Raw genomic sequence first — 20,190 nt, 5'->3', positions numbered from 1 at the left:
GCCAACAGTACAATGTAAACAATTTTCTAACATCTCTCCATCCACATATCTGAAGGCTATTTTGAAGTTTTCCCCAGTGTAACAGCTACCTATTGTATGTGTAATCATTCAGTGATAATATTTTTTTCTATAATTACAGTACAGGCATTTCTAATTACCTTTTTCTCAATCTATAATTTTTATGTGAGCTCTTTTCTCACACACTACACGGACCATTAAAATTTTATTACAAAATTAAATTTTATTTACATAAAACTACATCCACCAGTTTCTCTTATCTACAGTTTTTTAAAAAAGTAGGGATTTACAACTGTTTCTATTACAGTGCTTACACTGCATAGAAGTTTTGCATCATCTGCAAAATTTTTCATATGGTTTTTTACTCCATTTGGAAAAGCATTTATATAAATCATCAGATCAAGTGCTGATCCTCCTGGGGCTGGTAGCAAATGTATATACATCATGTTTAGTGATCCAAATCATGTACAATGACCCCCTGCTTAACAGCCATTTGCACAACGTAATTTTAATTATTGTAGGTAGTAGGTTGGTAGACGGCAACCGCCCAGGGAGGTACTACTGTCCTGCCAAGTGAGTGTAAAATGGAAACCTGTAATTGTTTTACATGATGGTAGGATTGCTGGTGTCTTTTTTTCTGTCTCATAAACATGCAAGATTTCAGGTACGTCTTGCTACTTCTTCTTACATGTAGGTAACACTACACATACATGTATACAAGCATATATATACACACACCCCTCTGGGTTTTCTTCTATTTACTTTCTAGTGCTAGCTCTTGTTTATTCCCTTTTATCTCCATGGGGAAGCGGAACAGAATTCTTCCTGCGCAAGCCATTCATGCTGTACGAGGCAACTAAAATGCTGGGAGCAAGGGGCTAGTAACCCCTTCTCCTGTACAAATTACTAAATTTAAAAAGAGAAACTTTCGTTTTTCTTTTTGAGCCACCCTGCCTTGGTGGGATACGGCTGGTTTGTTGAAAAAATTTTTTTTTTTTAATTATGACCGAAAAATGAAAATTTAGGACCATTCCCTCAATACAGTGGATTCTCAGTTTTCATGATTAATCTGTTCCCGAGAGTCTGACGAAACCCGAAAATCACGAAAACTGAAATAATTTTCCCCATAAGAAATATGTAATATAAATCCAATTAATCCGACATCCAAAAGTTTTTTTTTTTTTTTTTCAACAAGTCAGTCGTCTCCCACCGAGGCGGGGTGACCCAAAAAAGAAAAAATCCCCAAAAAGAAAATACTTTCATCATCATTCAACACTTTCACCACACTCACACATTATCACTGCTTTTGCAGAGGTGCTCAGAATACAACAGCTTAGAAGCATATACGTATAAAGATACACAACATATCCCTCCAAACTGCCAATATCCCAATGATGTAGCACGTAATGAAAGTAGTTTGTTAGATTATGTATTGGTGGATAAAAGGTTGATGGGTAGGCTCCAGGATGTACATGTTTATAGAGGGGCAACTGATATATCGGATCATTATTTAGTTGTAGCTACAGTTAGAGTAAGAGGTAGATGGGAAAAGAGGAAGGTGGCAACAACAAGTAAGAGGGAGGTGAAAGTGTATAAACTAAGGGAGGAGGAAGTTCGGGCGAGATATAAGCGACTATTGGCAGAAAGGTGGGCTAGTGCAAAGATGAGTAGTGGGGGGGTTGAAGAGGGTTGGAATAGTTTTAAAAATGCAGTATTAGAATGTGGGGCAGAAGTTTGTGGTCATAGGAGGGTGGGGGCAGGAGGAAAAAGGAGTGATTGGTGGAATGAAGAAGTAAAGGGTGTGATAAAAGAGAAAAAGGTAGCTTACGAGAGGTTTTTACAAAGCAGAAGTGTTATAAGAAGAGCAGAGTATATGGAGAGTAAAAGAAAGGTGAAGAGAGTGGTGAGAGAGTGCAAAAGGAGAGCAGATGAAAGAGTGGGAGAGGCACTGTCAAGAAATTTTAATGAAAATAAGAAAAAATTTTGGAGTGAGTTAAACAAGTTAAGAAAGCCTAGGGAAAGTATGGATTTGTCAGTTAAAAACAGAGTAGGGGAGTTAGTAGATGGGGAGAGGGAGGTATTAGGTAGATGGCGAGAATATTTTGAGGAACTTTTAAATGTTGAGGAAGAAAGGGAGGCGGTAATTTCATGCACTGGCCAGGGAGGTATACCATCTTTTAGGAGTGAAGAAGAGCAGAATGTAAGTGCGGTGGAGGTACGTGAGGCATTACGTAGAATGAAAGGGGGTAAAGCAGCTGGAACTGATGGGATCATGACAGAAATGTTAAAAGCAGGGGGGGATATAGTGTTGGAGTGGTTGGTACTTTTGTTTAATAAATGTACGAAAGAGGGGAAGGTACCTAGGGATTGGCGGAGAGCATGTATAGTCCCTTTATATAAAGGGAAAGGGGACAAAAGAGACTGTAAAAATTATAGAGAAATAAGTTTACTGAGTATACCAGGAAAAGTGTACAGTAGGGTTATAATTGAAAGAATTAGAGGCAAGACAGAATGTAGGATTGCAGATGAGCAAGGAGGTTTCAGAGTGGGTAGGGGATGTGTAGATCAAGTGTTTACATTGAAGCATATATGTGAACATTATTTAGATAAAGGTAGGGAAGTTTTTATTGCATTTATGGATTTAGAAAAGGCATATGATAGAGTGGATAGAGGAGCAATGTGGCAGATGTTGCAAGTATATGGAATAGGTGGTAAGTTACTAAATGCTGTAAAGAGCTTTTATGAGGATAGCGAGGCTCAGGTTAGGGTATGTAGAAGAGAGGGAGAATACTTCCCGGTAAAAGTAGGTCTTAGACAGGGATGTGTAATGTCACCATGGTTGTTTAATATATTTATAGATGGGGTTGTAAAAGAAGTAAATGGTAGGGCATTCGGGAGAGGGGTGGGATTAAATTATGGGGAATCAAATTCAAAATGGGAATTGACACAGTTACTTTTTGCTGATGATACTGTGCTTATGGGAGATTCTAAAGAAAAACTGCAAAGGTTAGTGGATGAGTTTGGGAATGTGTGTAAAGGTAGAAAGTTGAAAGTGAACATAGAAAAGAGTAAGGTGATGAGGGTATCAAATGATTTAGATAAAGAAAAATTGGATATCAAATTGGGGAGGAGGAGTATGGAAGAAGTGAATGTTTTCAGATACTTGGGAGTTGACGTGTCGGCGGATGGATTTATGAAGGATGAGGTTAATCAAAGAATTGATGAGGGAAAAAAGGTGAGTGGTGCATTGAGGTATATGTGGAGTCAATGAAGGTATGAAAGTATAGTAGTACCAACACTCTTATATGGATGTGAAGCTTGGGTGGTAAATGCAGCAGTGATATTTAAAAAAAAAAAAATAAAAAGACATCCAAAAGTATTAACAATAAATACATTTTATAGAGAATACCTATAGTTTTACATACAGAAAACAATGAGAAATAAATATAAAGCACTAATGGAATGGATAAATGAACATTTAAATCACTTTTACCTTTGTTGAAGAGTCTTGTTGGCTTTTGGAAGGAAGTGTGTGTTTGGAGACAGGGCAAAATGCTTAAATACGATGCTAATATCAACTTTACGGCTTATCTATCACAATTCATCTAATATAACATAATAAACAATATTAATAACAGATATATACTCTAGAATGAATAAAATATGTCATTACGTATGTGAGGAGTGGTGTTGGGGGGGCTTATCAGGGCCACTGACAGCATAAGCCATACATATAGTGGTGGTGGCAGCGGCACCAGAGGCCACCACCACTATTCACTCTGAAACAATGTACATAATTTATAAATAAGAAATATTTACACTTACCTTGGAGGAGATGCTGACATTGGTTTAGGGTAGTGGAAGATACGCAGGGGGGTGTATCTTGTCAACATTGGAGTTAGTTTTGTGTCGTACTTTTTCTATCGCTTAATTGCTTAACTTAGTTGCTACACTTTATCCTGCTGCTTCAGTATCGTACATATTATAGAATCACTGAAGAAGGCACATTCTCCCCTCTCTCTTCCTCTCCCACTTTGGTACCTTGCTATGAATTCTTTCTTGAATTTTATCATGTTTCTCACCTTCTTTGCCATAGGGCTAGCACTAGGAGTTTTCTTTTAGCCCATGGTGGCTTATTTAGCAGTCACACAATAAACAAGTGCAAAAAACAACGGATTACAGTGGTACCTCAAGTTTCAAACAACTCCCATCTCTAACAATTATGCAAGTGTATTTTTGTAAGTGTATTTTTGGGGGTCTGAAACAGACTAATCTAATTTACATTATTCCTTACGGGAACAAATTCGTTCGGTATCGGCACTCGAATAGCCTTCTGGAATGAATTAAGTTCATAACTCGAGGTACCACTGTTTTACGAAATGTTTCGTATGGACCTCGCAGGGTAATGTTTACTCGCCGAGAAACACCACACTGACTCAGAATGGTGTGTGGGAGGCTTTGCATGCATGTGGGCACTCAGACATGTTCTATGTGACTGACAAAACCAGAGGGAATTAACAAAAACAGACTACATTTTGACAAAAAAACAAAGTCGGCGATAACTGAAAATCACGAAATCAGAGGGTCCATTGTATAATGACCAGCTCCCACCCGTTTAACAATCAAAATCCAGGCTGTGGGCCTCTCCCAATCCCTCCTACCCATGATTACCCAGACTGTATGTGAAAGACGAAAATTAAAAGTAAACGTAGGAGAGAGCAAGGTGATGACAGTTTCAAATACAGTGGACCCCCAGATTAAGACGTCATCAGAATGAGTAATATTCGGAATAAGTAACGTTTTTGCATCAAAATACAGTGGACCCCCGCATAACGATTACCTCCGAATGTGACCAATTATGTAAGTGCGTTTGTACGTGTATGTTTGGGGGTCTGAAATGGACTAATCTACTTCACAATATTTCTTATGGGAACAAATTCGGTCGGTACTGGCACCTGAGCATACTTCTGGAGTGAAAAAATATCGTTAACCGGGGTCCACTGTATTGGCTTGGTGAACGTCACTGAACTTGGTACAAGTCATTCGTGTCGGGGCCTGAGTGGCCCAGTGTGCCATTGTTTATAAGACAGCGAGGATGATCCCACACATTCATATGATAATTTTTTTTTTTCAACAAGTCAGCCGTCTCCCACCGAATCAGGGTGACCTAAAAAGAAAGAAAATCCCCAAAAAGAAAATACTTTCATCATCATTCAACACTTTCACCTCACTCACACATAATCACTGTTTTTGCAGAGGTGCCCAGAATACAACAGTTTAGAAGTATATACGTATATATAAAAATACACAATATATCCCTCCAAACTGCCAATATCCCAAACCCCTCCTTTAGAGTGCAGGCATTGTACTTCCCATTTACAGGACTCAAGTCTGGTTATATAAAATAACCGGTTTCCCTGAATCCCTTCACTAAATATTACCCTGCTCACACTCCAACAGCTTGTCAGGTCCCAAATACCATTTGTCTCCATTCACTCCTATCTAACGCATTCACGCACACCTGCTGGAAGTCCAAACCCCTCGCCCACAACACCACCTTGACCCCCTCCCTCCAACCTTTTCGAGGACAACCCCTGCCCTGCCTTCCTTCCCCTACAGATTTATACGCTCTCCATGTCATTCTACTTGATCCATTCTCTCTAAATGACCAAACCACCTCAAAAAACCCTCTTCAGCCCTCTGACTAATACTTTTATTAACTTCACACCTTCTAATTTCCACACTCCGAATTTTCTGCATAATATTTACACCACACATTGCCCTTAGACAGGGCATCTCCACTGCCTCCAACCGCCTCCTCGCTGCAGCATTTACAACCCAAGCTTCACACCCATATAAGTGTGTTTGTACTATTATACTTTCATACATTACCTTCTTTGCCTCCATAGATAACATTTTTTGCCTCCACATATACCTCAATGCACCACTCACCTTTTTTCCTTCATCAATTCTATGATTAACCTCATCCTTCATAAATCCATCCGCTGACACGTCAACTCCCAAATATCTGAAAACATTCACTTCCTCCATACTCCTCCTCCCCAATTTGATATCCAATTTTTCTTTAAGCCATTTGATACCCTCATCACCTTACTCTTTTCTATATTCACTTTCAACTTTCTACCTTTACACACACTCCCAAATTCGTCCACTAACCTTTGCAATTTTTCTTTAGAATCTCCCATAAGCACAGTATCATCAGCAAAAAGTAACTGCGTCACTTCCTATTTTGTATTTAATTCCCCATAATTTAATCCCACCCCTCTCCCGAACTCCCTAGCATTTACTTCTTTTACAACCCCATCTATAAATATATTAAACAACCATGGTGACATTACACATCCCTGTCTAAGACCTAATTTTACTGGGAAGTAGTCTCCCTCTCTTCTACACACCCTAACCTCAGCCTCACTATCCTCATAAAAACTCTTTACAGCATTTAGTAACTTACTACCTATTCTATATACTTGCAACATCTGCCACATTGCTTCCCTATCCACTATCATATGCCTTTTCTAAATCCATAAATGCAATAAAAACTTCCCTACCTTTGTCTAAATACTGCTCACATATATGCTTCAATGTAAACACTTAATCTACATATCCCCTACCCACTCAAACTTCCTTGCTCATCCGCAATTCTACAATCTGTCTTACCTCTAATTCTTTCAATAATAACCCTATTGTAAACTTCCTGGTATACTCGGTAAACTTATTCCTCTATAATTTTTACAATCTCCTTTGTCCCCCTTCCCTTTATATAAAGGGACTATACACGCTCTCCGCCAATCCCTGGGTACCTTCCCCTCTTTCATACATTTTTTTTTTTTTTCAACAAGTCGGTCGTCTCCCACCGAGGCAGGGTGACCCAAAAAAGAAAGAAAATCCCCAAAAAGAAAATACTTTCATCATCATTCAACACTTTCACCACACTCACACATTATCACTGCTTTTGCAGAGGTGCCCAGAATACAACAGTTTAGAAGCATATACGTATAAAGATACACAACATATCCCTCCAAACTGCCAATATCCCAAACCACTCCTTTAAAGTGCAGGCATTGTACTTCCCATTTCCAGGGCTCAAGTCCGACTATATGAAAATAACCGGTTTCCCTGAATCCCTTCACTAAATATTACCCTGCTCACACTCAACAGATCGTCAGGTCCCAAGTATCATTCATCTCCATTCACTCCTATTTAACACGCTCATGCACGCTTGCTGGAAGTCCAAGCCCCTCGCCCACAAAACCTCCTTTACCCCCTCTTTCCAACCCTTTCGAGGACGACCCCTACCCCTCTTTCCTTCCCCTATAGATTTATATGCTTTCCATGTCATTCTACTTTGATCCATTCTCTCTAAATGACCAAACCACCTCAACAACCCCTCTTCTGCCCTCTGACTAATGCTTTTATTAACTCCACACCTTCTCCTAATTTCCACACTCCGAATTTTCTGCATTATATTTACACCACACATTGCCCTTAGACAGGACATCTCCACTGCCTCCAACCGTCTCCTCGCTGCTGCATTTACCACCCAAGCTTCACATCCTTATAAGAGTGTTGGTACTACTATACTTTCATACATTCCCTTCTTTGCCTCCATAGATAACGTTTTTTGACTCCACATATACCTCAACGCACCACTCGCCTTTTTTCCCTCATCAATTCTATGATTAACCTCATCCTTCATAAATCCATCCGCCGACACGTCAACTCCCAAGTATCTGAAAACATTCACTTCTTCCATACTCCTCCTCCCCAATTTGATATCCAATTTTTCTTTATCTAAATCATTTGATACCCTCATCACCTTACTCTTTTCTATGTTCACTTTCAACTTTCTACCTTTACACACATTCTCAAACTCATCCACTAACCTTTGCAATTTTTCTTTAGAATCTCCCATAAGCACAGTATCATCAGCAAAAAGTAACTGTCAATTCCCATTTTGAATTTGATTCCCCATAATTTAATCCTACCCCTCTCCCGAACACCCTAGCATTTACTTCTTTTACAACCCCATCTATAAATATATTAAACAACCATGGTGACATTACACATCCCTGTCTAAGACCTACTTTTACCGGGAAGTATTCTCCATCTCTTCTACACTCTCTTCTACATTTATTAAATAAAAATACCAACCACTCCAACACTATGTTTCCCCCTGCTTTTAACATTTGTCATGATCCCGTCAGTTCCAGCTGCTTTACCCCCTTTCATTCTACGTAATGCCTCATGCACCTCCCCCACACTCACATCCTGCTCTTCTTCACTCCTAAAAGATGGTATACCTCCCTGGCCAATGCATGAAATTACTGCCTCCCTTTCTTCGTCGACATTTAAAAGTTCCTCAAAATATTCTCGCCATCTACCCAAAACCTCTATCTCCCCATCTACTAACTCCCCTACTCTGTTTTTAACTGACAAATCCATTTGTTCCCTAGGCTTTCTTAACTTGTTTAACTCTCTCCAAAATTTTTTCTTAATTTTCATTAAAATTTCTTGACAGTACCCCCCCCAGTCTATCATCCACTCTCCTTTTGCACTCTTACCACTCTCTTCACCTTTCTTTTACTCTCCATATACTCTACTCTTCTTATAACACTTCTGCTTTGTAAATACCTCTCATAAGCTACCTTTTTCTCTTGTATCATACCCTTTACTTCATCATTCCACCAATTACTCCTCTTTCCTCCTGCACCCACCTTCCTATAACCACAAACTTCTGCCCTGCATTCTAATACTGCATTTTTGAAACTATTCCAACCCTCCAACTACTCATACCTGCACCAGCCCACCTTTCTGCCAATAGTTGATTATATTTCACCTGAACTTCCTCCTCCCCTTGTTTATACACTTTCACCTCCCTCTTACTTCTTGTTGCCATTTTCCTCTTATCCCATCTACCTCTTACTCTAACTGTAGCTACAACTAGATAATGATCCGATATATCAGCTGCCCCTCTATATGTGTACATCCTGGAGCCTACCCATCAACCTTTTATCCATGAATACATAATCTAACAAACTACTTTCATTATTTGCTGCATCATACCTTGTACATTTATTTATCCTCTTTTTCATCAAATATGTGTTACTTATTACCAAACATCTTTCTACACATAGCTCAATTAAAGGCTCCTCATTTTCATTTACCCCTGGCATCCCAAATTTACCTACTACTCCCTCCACATTTTTACCCACTGTAGCATTAAAATCCCAAACCACAAGTACTCTCACACTTGGTTCAAAACTCCCCACACATTCACTCGACATTTCCCAAAATCTCTCTCTCTCCTCTATACTTCTCTCTTCACCAGGTGCATATACGCTTACTATAACCAACTTCTCACATCCAACCTTTATTTTACTCCACGTAATCCTTGAATTAATACATTTATAGTCCCTCTTTTCCTGCCATAGCTTATCCTTCAACATTATTCTTTTTAGTGCTTGCAACTGCTAAATAAACCACCATGGGCCCAAAGAAAGCTTCAAGTGTCAGTCAGCCCTTTGGTAAAGGGCTGAGAGAGAGGGAAGAACACGCCTTTTTCAGTGATTCTGCAATACGTACGATACTTAAGCAGCAGGAGTCCATAAAGGCTATAGCGCCAGCCAGCGATAAAGTGTAGCATTAACAGTGTAGCAAGTTAAGCGATTCATCGATAGAAAAAGGACAGCACGAAACTGACTCCTCCATTGTTGTTGGAGGTATATAGGGCTACTGACTAACACCACCGCCTCTGCTACTGCCTTCACCACAACTATGTAAGACTCGTCTTTCAGTGGCCCTTATACACCCAACAACAAACACACCACCACTCGTGACATTCTTTTATTCATTCTAGAGTGTATTCCATGTTATTAATATTGTTTATTATGTCATATTAGATGAATTTTGCTAGATAAATAAGCTGTAGAACTGATATTAGTGTCATATTGAAGGACTATTCTTAACATATGTCAGAAACAGACTTCTCTGGAACACTTTTTTGAGCGATAGTGGTCCAGTGACTCAAGCTGGTCCTAGTGGCATTAAAAAACAAAGGAGGGAAGTAACCCAGGATAAGGACTTGGTACCTGAAGTCTTTATGGAAGGGGATTCCCCTTCCAAACAATCTTAAACTCCTCCATCCTCTCCCCTTCTCCCGTCTTCCATACATCACCATGTCTTCAATAAAGGCAAGTGTAATGTTATTATTGTTTTATTCTTAATGTATCATTGTTTTCTGTGTAGGTAAATGTATATTTCATGTAGAAAACATTTTTTTAATACTTTTGGGCATCTGAAACGGATTAATTGGATTTCCATTATTTCTCATGGGGAAAATTAATTCGGAATAAGTCAGATTTGGGATAAGTCACTCTCTCTGGAACGGATTAATTACGTAATCTGGGGGTCCACTGTATTGTGTGTAATTTGATATTGGAAATTAGATTGGAGGGAGTATGGAAGAAGTAAATGCATTCAGATATTTGGGAGTGGATGTGGCAGTTGGTTTTTTGAGAGATTAAGTGAACCACAGAACTGAAGGAAAGAAAAGGTTGGCAGTACACTGAGGCATCTGTGGAACAATATTTTATCCATGGAGGCAAAAGTCAGAATGTACCAATATGTAGTGGTACTAACACTTTAATGGGTGTTAAGCATGGGTATTGAGTGTTGCAGCGAGGAGGAGGCTGGAGGCAGTCAAGATGTCGTGTTTGGGGGAGGCAATGTTTGGTGTGAATATTATGTAGAGAATTCAGAGTTTGAAGATTAGGAGTCACCAAAAGTATTATTCAGACGGTTGAGGAGGGGTTATTTAGGTGGTCTGGATATTTAGAGAGGACGGATTATTATTATAATCAAAAAGAAGCACTAAGCCACAAGGGCTATACAGCGCTGCAGGGCAGGAAGGAAGCGAGGGCATCAGGTGGCAAAAGGGAGGTGGACAAGTAATAGGTTATGGATAACAGCGGAGCAGTGGATGGTGAAAGGGTAAAGGGCAGCAAGAGACTGAGCTAGAAAGGGCTGAGGGGAGTGCGTATGATATCATCATCAGAGTTTGTGGAGTAAATCAGTCGTTGTCAAGAAGTCAATGAGAGAGTCAGGATTAAAGGAGGGTCCATCAGCAAGAAGGGAAGGTAAAGAGAGAGTAGTAGAACGAAGACGGCGTTGGAGGTAAATTCTGCGTGCTCGTTGATAGAGAGGGCAGTCTAACAGAATGTGGCTAATCGATACAGGAACTTGACACTGCTCACAGAGAGGTACAGGGTGCCTCTCCACGAGATACCCGTGAGTAAGACGAGTATGGCCAATGCGAAGATGGGAGAGAGTGGTCTCCCAACCACGGCACTGATGACAAGAAGACGGCCAGTAACCTATGCTCGGTTTAATAGAATGAAGTTTGTTACCAAGCAGAGTTGACCAACGTTGTTGCCAACAGGCGTGAAGGTGGGTAGCTATTGCAGCAAAATAGTCCAGAAATGGAACACCTCGATAGGAAATTGGTAGGTCATGTACTGCTGACCGCGCAGCAGTGTCTGCCTGTTCATTGCCCTGTATGTCGACATGTCCAGGGACCCAACAAAAAATAATATCTTTATGCTTCGTAGAGATACGGCGTAGCCAAAGTTGGATACGGAGAACTAGGGGGTGAGATGTATCAAATTTTCGTATAGCCTGTAGAGCACTAAGGGAGTCTGAGACTACCACAAATGATGACACAGGCATAGATGCGATACGAATAAGTGCTGCAAGAATGGCATACAATTCAGCAGTAAAAATGCTAGCCGAAGATAGTAAATGCCCCCGCACGACGCTGTCCGGAAACACTGCTGCGAATCCGACGCCGTCTGAAGACTTAGAGCCATCTGTGTACACAGCGATGGCATGAGAATGGGAGTGGAAGTGATCAAGAAAAAGAGCGGGAAGCCACCGTAGGCAGTTGAGCTTTCGAGCACGGGAGTGAGAAAGAACAGACCCGAACAGCTGGAACTTCCCAGGGGGGTAGGGAAAAGTGAGATGCTACATGAACATATAAAGGTGGTAACTGAAGGGAAGACAAGAGTGAATGTAGGCGAAGAGAAAAGGGACGGAGCAAACAGGGGTGGCGAACGAATAAAGAATGTCTACTAATATCGGTGACCATTCTATAAATGGAAGGATTGTGGAGATTGTGAGAGCGTACATAGTAGCGAAGGCAATGGGCATCACGGCGATCAGACAAGGATGGAACATTCGCTTCTGCATAGAGGCTCTCAACAGGGGAAGAGCGAAAAGCACCAAGGCACAAACGTAATCCTTGGTGATGGATAGGGTTAAGGCTAGAGAGAGTAGCAGGAGAGGCCGCTGAATAAATCTGGTCACCATAATCGAGTTTCGATAAAACGAGGGCTGAATGCAGGCGAAGCAGAGTTCGACGATCAGCTCCCCAGGAAAGATGAGCAAGGGCTTTAAGAAGGTTTAGCCGGCTGTGACAAGTTGCCTTCAGAGAGGTAATGCGAGGTTTCCAGGATAACCTACGGTCAAAGAGAAGGCCTAGAAACCTGACTGTATCACGTTCGGGGATACGGGAGCCATAGAGATACAAAGGATGATCGGAGATGACAGAGCATCTAGTGAAAGTAATTTGGTGAGTTTTGGTACTTGAAAATTTAAACCCATGCGTGGTGGCCCAAGTGGAAACACGGTCGACCGCATGCTGGAGAGAAACTGCAATGAGATGAGTCAGCGCCTGCACAAGCAATAGCAAAGTCATCAACAGAGTGATGACCAAATATTGGGTGAAAGAACAGAGGTTAAATCATTTATAGCAAGGAGAAAAAGTGTCGTGCTTAGAACACATCCCTGGGGGACACCTTCAGCTTGGACGAAGTCTGGGGAAAGAACATTATTGACTCGAACACGGAAATGTCTGTCAGTTAAAAAGTTCTTAAGGAAGGATGGTAGATTGCCTAGAGAGGACGGAGAAAAAGATGACTAGGAGGGCATATAAATTGAGGGTAGGAGAAAGGAGGGGGTTGGGGTCATCCAAGGAAATGTTGGATGGAGGGGATAAAGGAGGTTTTTAGTGTTAAGGGCTTGAATATCTAACAAGCTTGTGCAAGTGTGTTTGATAGAAGCACGCGACAGCAAGTAGTTTTTATTTGACATGCTGTTGGAGTGTGAGAAAGGTAATATTTATGAAGGGATTCTGGGAAACCAGTTAGCCAGACTAGTCATAGGGATGGGAAGTACTGTGCCTGCATTCTGAAGGACATGTGGGGATGTTGGGGTTTGGAAGGTTATATGAACTGTGATGTCACTTTTCTGGCAAGACAGTGATTGAGTGAGCAACAGTAAAGGTTTTTTCTTTGTTGGGTCACCCTATCTTGGTGGGAGACAGCCAGAACTTTGTTAAAAAAGACGAGAAAAAGAAAGACTTCTCTTTTGATGCTAGGCATTCTTCCACCAAAGGTAATGAGAGGAACTACCTTATTTATACAAAACTGAAATTTACCTTGAAAGTGCCAATATATTTCCCAGTGTATAGAAAACTGCAAATAAGATGAATCCTCCTGGCAAGAAGAGAAGTGCTGATCCCAGAATGGAGAATAAAAAGCCAAGAGCAAAGCATATTGCAAAGCCTTTAACTCTTGTGTTCCAGCTGAGACTACTGTTGTCAATCACCTGTAAATGAAAAAATTAAATGAAACTCTTGTCTTGTACATACAATACATATACGGTACATTCAGCATATAAATACTGTGAACCATACCCCCGGCCGGGATTGAACCCGCGGTCATAGAGACTATGACCGCGGGTTCAATCCCGGCCGGGGATATGGTTTATTTGCAATCGTGTCATTACGATTTCTTGAGTCATATAAATACTGTGTATCTATAGGCGTGCCTGTATGTCATGCTTAACATTCTAGTCAAACAAGCTGACCTACTGCATTAACACTGTATGCAAATTTTAAATTTTGCACCAAAACTTAATCTAATCCAACACTACTAAAAATTACCAGAATATAACTCACTCCTATATAAGACCAGTCAAATTTTAGTTTTGTTACCATTATCAAACGTCATGAAATATATAAATTTCACTATGTTTAGAACTTTAGACTGATATTTGCAGCTAATGCAATACTGAATTCATTTTTTTTTTTTTGGTCAGAGCAGTTTGCTGAATGAGCAAAGTAAAGTTCAATTTAAGAAGCACTACATACTGTAGATACATTACCAGCCATCAGTTGGCATTTTATTTAAAAAATGTGGCACTAGACAAATTTATCTTACGAGATATAATTTTTTTAAATGAGCAAGAAAAAAATTGTCGATGCACTGAAGGTTGGAGATGGCTGTAGCATTATTAAGTGTTCAGTTGTAATAGCCTGAGGGCCATTGTTTGGTTGAGGGGCTGCAATGTCCCTAGTCACTGTTGGGTAGAAGGGTTTCACTGGCACTAGGGATGCATTAAGCCAACTAACAAAACTCAATCTTATTATAAATGCAGCAAATCCTCCATTTAACTTACTTCAGAAATATGGAACAAAATTTGGTGTTGGTAGATTTGGAAACAACAGTCTTTTGGTTGCAGAACAATTCTTTATAATCGTGACAAACTCCCTTATCTATCACAAGTGTCACTGGCCACTACCTTCCCCTTTAGTCAGTTATATGGGGGGTTTACGGTGGTTTATTTCGTTAAAATGTCATTCACTATTTACTATAATAATTCTTTCTTTCTTTCAACACACCGGCCGCATCCCACCGAGGCGGGGTGGCCCAAAAGGAAAAACGAAAGTTTCTCCTTTTACATTTAGTAATATATACAGGAGAAGAGGTTACTAGCCCCTTGCTCCCGGCATTTTAGTTGCCTCTTACAACACGCATGGCTTACGGAGGAAGAATTCTGTTCCACTTCCCCATGGAGACTATAATAATTAACATTTACAATACTTATTACAAGTTTATTTTTTCATATTTTAATTGAGGGATAGGGAATGAGAGGAGAACCACTAAACCAGTAGGTGTCATATAGCACCTAGGGAATAGGAGACAATCATGTTTGATCCAGGGAAGGGTGGTCAAATCCAGTACCTTGGATGAAGAGGTCGTCACTAATATCAAAGCCCTTCCCTTGAGGGGTGTAATACTGTAGAAACTTTAAATGTAACTGAATAAAAATGTTTAACCTAATAGCTTGATGTTTACCATAAACACCAGGTTTTGGAATGAAATGAAAATACCAAGCTTGACTTATGGCCCCTCAAGGAAGGGTCCTTGATAGCAGTGAAAGGGTTCTTGATGCAAGGAAATGAAACTGTTCTTCCCTTCCTTGGATCAAATCCGATTGCCTCCCATTCCCTAGGCATCATATGACTATATTGGTTTAGTGTTTCCCCTTAACCCTTAAACTGTCCAAACGTAGATCTATGTTCACGTGGGGGGGGGGGGGGGCTCAGAACGTAGATTTTTTTTTAGATGCTTTCTACGTGAACGTAGATCTACGTTTGGACAGTTTAAGGGTTAAATATAATAATAATAATTGATTTATGAGAGGCCCTAAATAAACTGATTTTTGGGGAGACTGAATTTTTTTTTTTTTTTAGACCGAGCTTAACTTATAGCTGGTGAAGTAATTAATATTATATAGACATATACCGTACACAATGTATAAATATAAAAAGTTACTATTACAATCATAATAATGGCATTACCAATGATCCCAAACTTTATAATATATATACAGTGCACCATACATGAGTATTCCAAAGTTGGCTGTTTACTTAGATAATGCTACTAGGAGGGAAAACAGTTATACTTTTTCACTTAACTTTAGTTCTCTGATAACATACAATTTATAATACAACTTAAAATTATACAGATAATCACGGAAGCCAAGCTGGAAATTATAATCAAAGCAAGCAATAAACCAACAAGGGTGTAAGCTGGAAATTAATATAGGAAAATTCTGAATGGGATGCTGATGCTTGTACAACACTGAGGCAAGGGATGTGGGGGGACTCCAAGAACACAAGCAATGAACATATTAAGAATGATGGAGCAGAGGAACTGGAAATGATCAAATACAAAAGTTCCCATAAAATTTGTTTTAAGAAGATAAAAATCCCACACATTCAGCTAAGCTAGTGAATTAACAGTCATTACTCAACCCACTAATTGGAGATTATCATTATATTTGTGGGGAGTAGGAGTGTTAGACCTGAAGAGGTCATACAGTGCCTGGGAAAATGGGAGGCAATTAGGTTCAATCCAAAAGAAAATAAAGTCCAATTCCTTGGATCAAGCTCCCCTCAATGTCATCAAAGAACCTTCCTTGAGAGGAAACTGGATATGAAACTACCATAGACTATCTGTTCTGAGCCATAAAGTTTTTTTAGTTTCTTCAATTTGTAGGTTAACCCTTTGACTGTTTCAGTCGTATATATACGTCTTACGTGCCCGTTTCGGACGTATTTAAACGCGTAAATTCTAGCGGCTTCAAATCAAGCAGGAGAAAGCTGGTAGGCCCACATGAGAGAATGGGTCTGTGTGGTCAGTGTGCACCACAAAAAAAATTCTGCAGCACGCAGTGCATAATGAGAAAAAAAAATGACCATTTTTTTTGGATTAAAATGCCGACTTTGAGGTGTATTTTCGTATAGTATTTGTTGTTGTATTCTCGTTTTCATGGTCTCACGTGATAAAATGGAAATCATATTACAGAAATAGAGATGATTTTGATTACTTTCTTGATGAAAACGACCTTGAAATTGAGCTCAAAGTAGCGGAAATGTTCAATTTTTACCAATGTTCAAGAGTAAGCAAATCACACCACAGTCCAATACACGTCAACTGGGGAGTCTAATATTCTTTCACTAGTGCACTGATATTATTTATACCATTTTTACAATAATGCAGTAGTCTGCATAACAGTAAATTTTGTATTTTTTGTACGAATAAAAAATCAAAATAGAAAGCAATAGTAATATAAGAGGGGCCTAGAGACGTGACTAATGAACAGAGGATGTTATTTTAGTGTCAAGAATGTCTACACTGTTTATTCTGGACCCTATTTTGAAATTGGCATCTTTTTTATTTTGCACGAAATTGGCCAAATTGCCAATTTCTGACCACTTTATTGAGTAGTTCAAATCGGTAAATGGGTGGTTTCTTATACTCAACTGATAGAAAAAATGGAGTTCTAAAGAAATAGCTATGAGTTTGGTCAACTGGAACAACGAAACTGGTCAAAAACAGGGCTCAAAGTCGGCAAAATCGCCGATGTGTATATGTCGCCGAGACCGCTAACTTCGCGGGAGCGTAATTCCACGAGTTTTCGACCAAATTTCGCACTTTTGGTGTCATTACCATCGGGAAAAGATTCTCTATCATTTCATAAGAAAAAGTAATTTTTTTTTTTCCCAAGAATTTTGCGACATCGAATGACACTTTCAGAAAGGGGCTTGCGACAGTCAAAGGGTTAATAGTCAACTGTTCCAGCCATAGTACTGAGACTTTTATACAGTACGTACTTAATTCCCATTATATTATTAGAACTATGCATATACTATACTTCATTCTCAGCCACCGCATAGGTTACTACAGTATTATTTATTAATTTTACATTGTCATTTCCATCTGTTACTTCATTAATAATTTGTAAAATATTCTTGTAGGCTCAACTCATTTCACAATACAGTATATTTTTTTTTTTTTTTTTTTTTTTTATAGATTTTTAAGAAGTCACTGAAGTGACAGAGCAGATATTTAATACACAGGCATACTCTGCTTCATAACCCATACTTGTTCCACAATAACAAAATTCAACATTTTTTTTTCTTTTCATGAGCCTAACATTAAAACTGTCATGGCATGTAGTGCACTGGCAACTAAACCACATCACTAAACTTTAACATGCACTTTTCTAGTAAATTATGAATTCTGTATTACCTAATATTATACATTAATAAAAGTAAGAAAATGAAGTTCTATAAAATTACTCCTGTACTTACTTATGGATGTAACATCATATCACAGGGCATTTGCTATTAAATAACAAGAAAATATAGTTAAAAGATAGAAGACATATGTGATGCCAAGTATAATAATTTAATGCAATTAAATAGCTTGTCATAAAAAATAATTATCTGAAACTTTTTTTTCTTTATCTTGATAAGAGATTTTGTAATTTTTACTGGGTTCCAAACTGTGACCAGATGCATTTAATAGTAAATGGTTTTAGAACTAAAATAAATATCAGTGTCCCTTCTTATCCTAAAATGCATTCAAAAATACAGTAAAACCTCTCATTAATGGATTTTGGCAATGAAAAAAAAAAAAAAAAAGAAATGTTGGAACCATCAGACAAACTGGAAAAAAGTTAGTAAATCCAGATTTTGTCTGTAGAGATGGTGTCTAGTCTTCTAAAGCATTAGATCAAGTCTGATAACTGGAAATCATGCAGTATGGGGCAGAGTGGCCATGTCTAGAATCTGTTTTCTTTGTTTCCTGAGCTGTAAGCCTCCTGTGCCAGTTTGTGCTCACTCGTGCAGAAACCTGAACCAAGTTTTAGGTCTCAGTGGCATGGGTATGCGAGGAATTTAACGTTAAGAAATTAACATTTGTAAAAGCAAGGACAGGCTTACAGATGTGCTCATAAGTTTAGTGGAGATGCGAGCCATAAAGGTTCAACAGTTACCTCCAGAAAACAAAAGAAAATGGCCCATAATAAAAAGCTTGGAGAAGCAGGGTGTAAATGGTCCATTCAACAATGGTCTCCTGGTGTTAACCCTTTGACTGTTTTGGTCATATACATACGTCTTATGAGCCACCGTTTTTGACATATATAAATTCTAGTGGCATCAAATCAAGCAGGAGAAAGCTGGTAGGCCCACATTTGAGAGAATGGGTCTGTGTGGTCAGTGTGTACCATATAAAAAAAAATCCTGCAGCACGCAGTGCATAATGAGACGAAAAAAATCTGACCATTTTTTTAATTAAAATGGAGAGTTTGTGGTCTATTTTCGTATAGTATTTATGGTTGTATTCTCGTTTTCTTGGTCTCCTTTGATAGAATGGAAAACATATTATAGAAATAGAGGTGATTTTGACTGTTTTTACTATGAAAAGAACCTTGAAATGAAGCTCAAAGTAGGGGAAATGTTTGATTTTTGCCGATGTTCAAAAGTAAACAAATGATGTCATTTTCTAATAAATGTCAAAGTAGCCATTCTAATATGCAATCATGAATGGGTTGACATTTATACAATTATTACAATATTGCAGTATTCTGCATAACAGTAAATCTTCTATTTTTCGTTTGAATAAAGATTCAAAATAGAAAGCAAGAGAAATATCAGAGGGGCCTGGAGACGTGACTGATGAACAAAGAAAATGTTATTTTAGAGCCAGGAATGTCTGCATTGTTCATTCTGGACCCTATTTTTTAATTTTTGTGACATTGGCCAAATTACAAATTTCTGACCACGTTATTGGGTAGTTGAAATCGATAAATGGGCAGTTTCTTGTACAAAATCGATAGAAAAAATGGAGTTCTAAAGAAATAACTGAGTTTTGTTGACTGGAACAATGGAATTAGCCAAAAATAGGGCTCAAAGTGGGCGAAATCGCCGATTCATAAATATCACCGAGGTCGCTAACTTTGCGAGAGCGCAATTCCGTCAGTTTTCCATCAAATTTCGTTCTGTTGATGTCATTACAATAGGGAAAAGATTCTCTATCATTTCACAAGAAAAAAATTTTTTTTTTTTTTTTGAAATTTTGCAACACCAGGATTTGGGGTTGCGACAATCAGGGGGTTAATATTTATGGTGTTACTCTTTGCTCTGCTGCTCATATACGTACTAGCAAAGCATATGAACAGACATCTACATACATTATTTTCACTAGTAGAGATTTACAGATCCTCTGACTCAGAATAAAAGTTATTCAGAGTCAAAGCAGTTTACATTTTGTTTCACCACGAAAAAGTAATTAAAACCTTTTCGGATGTCTTCTGAACCAGAAGACTTGGTCTACTGATTCAGAAGACCACCAGATGATCATGAAAAAAGTATTTCAGAATTTGGAAGTGTTGGACAGCTGGACACTTATAACTCCATTAATTAGAGGGTTCACTGTACCACTGTAAAAATGATGCTTTAAA

The 20,190-nt window shown here is 38.9% G+C and overlaps 1 protein-coding gene across 10 annotated transcripts in view; it reads right to left on the bottom strand.

The window, feature by feature from the left end:
* LOC128696063 (vesicle transport protein SFT2A) overlaps positions 1–20,190 on the bottom strand; it is a 40,677-nt gene that overhangs the window by 8,268 nt on the left and 12,219 nt on the right. For all 10 annotated transcript variants that reach the window (XM_053787072.2, XM_053787079.2, XM_053787076.2 and 7 more), the window contains one exon: positions 13,532–13,701. In XM_053787072.2, coding sequence (XP_053643047.1) covers positions 13,532–13,701 — 170 coding nt within the window. The remainder of the gene's footprint in view (positions 1–13,531; positions 13,702–20,190) is intronic.

This window comes from Cherax quadricarinatus, chromosome 48, assembly GCF_038502225.1.
Source record: "Cherax quadricarinatus isolate ZL_2023a chromosome 48, ASM3850222v1, whole genome shotgun sequence".
NCBI lineage: Eukaryota > Metazoa > Arthropoda > Malacostraca > Decapoda > Parastacidae > Cherax > Cherax quadricarinatus.
Note: the sequence above shows the minus strand (reverse complement) of the source record. Positions and strands in the feature narration are given on the sequence as shown.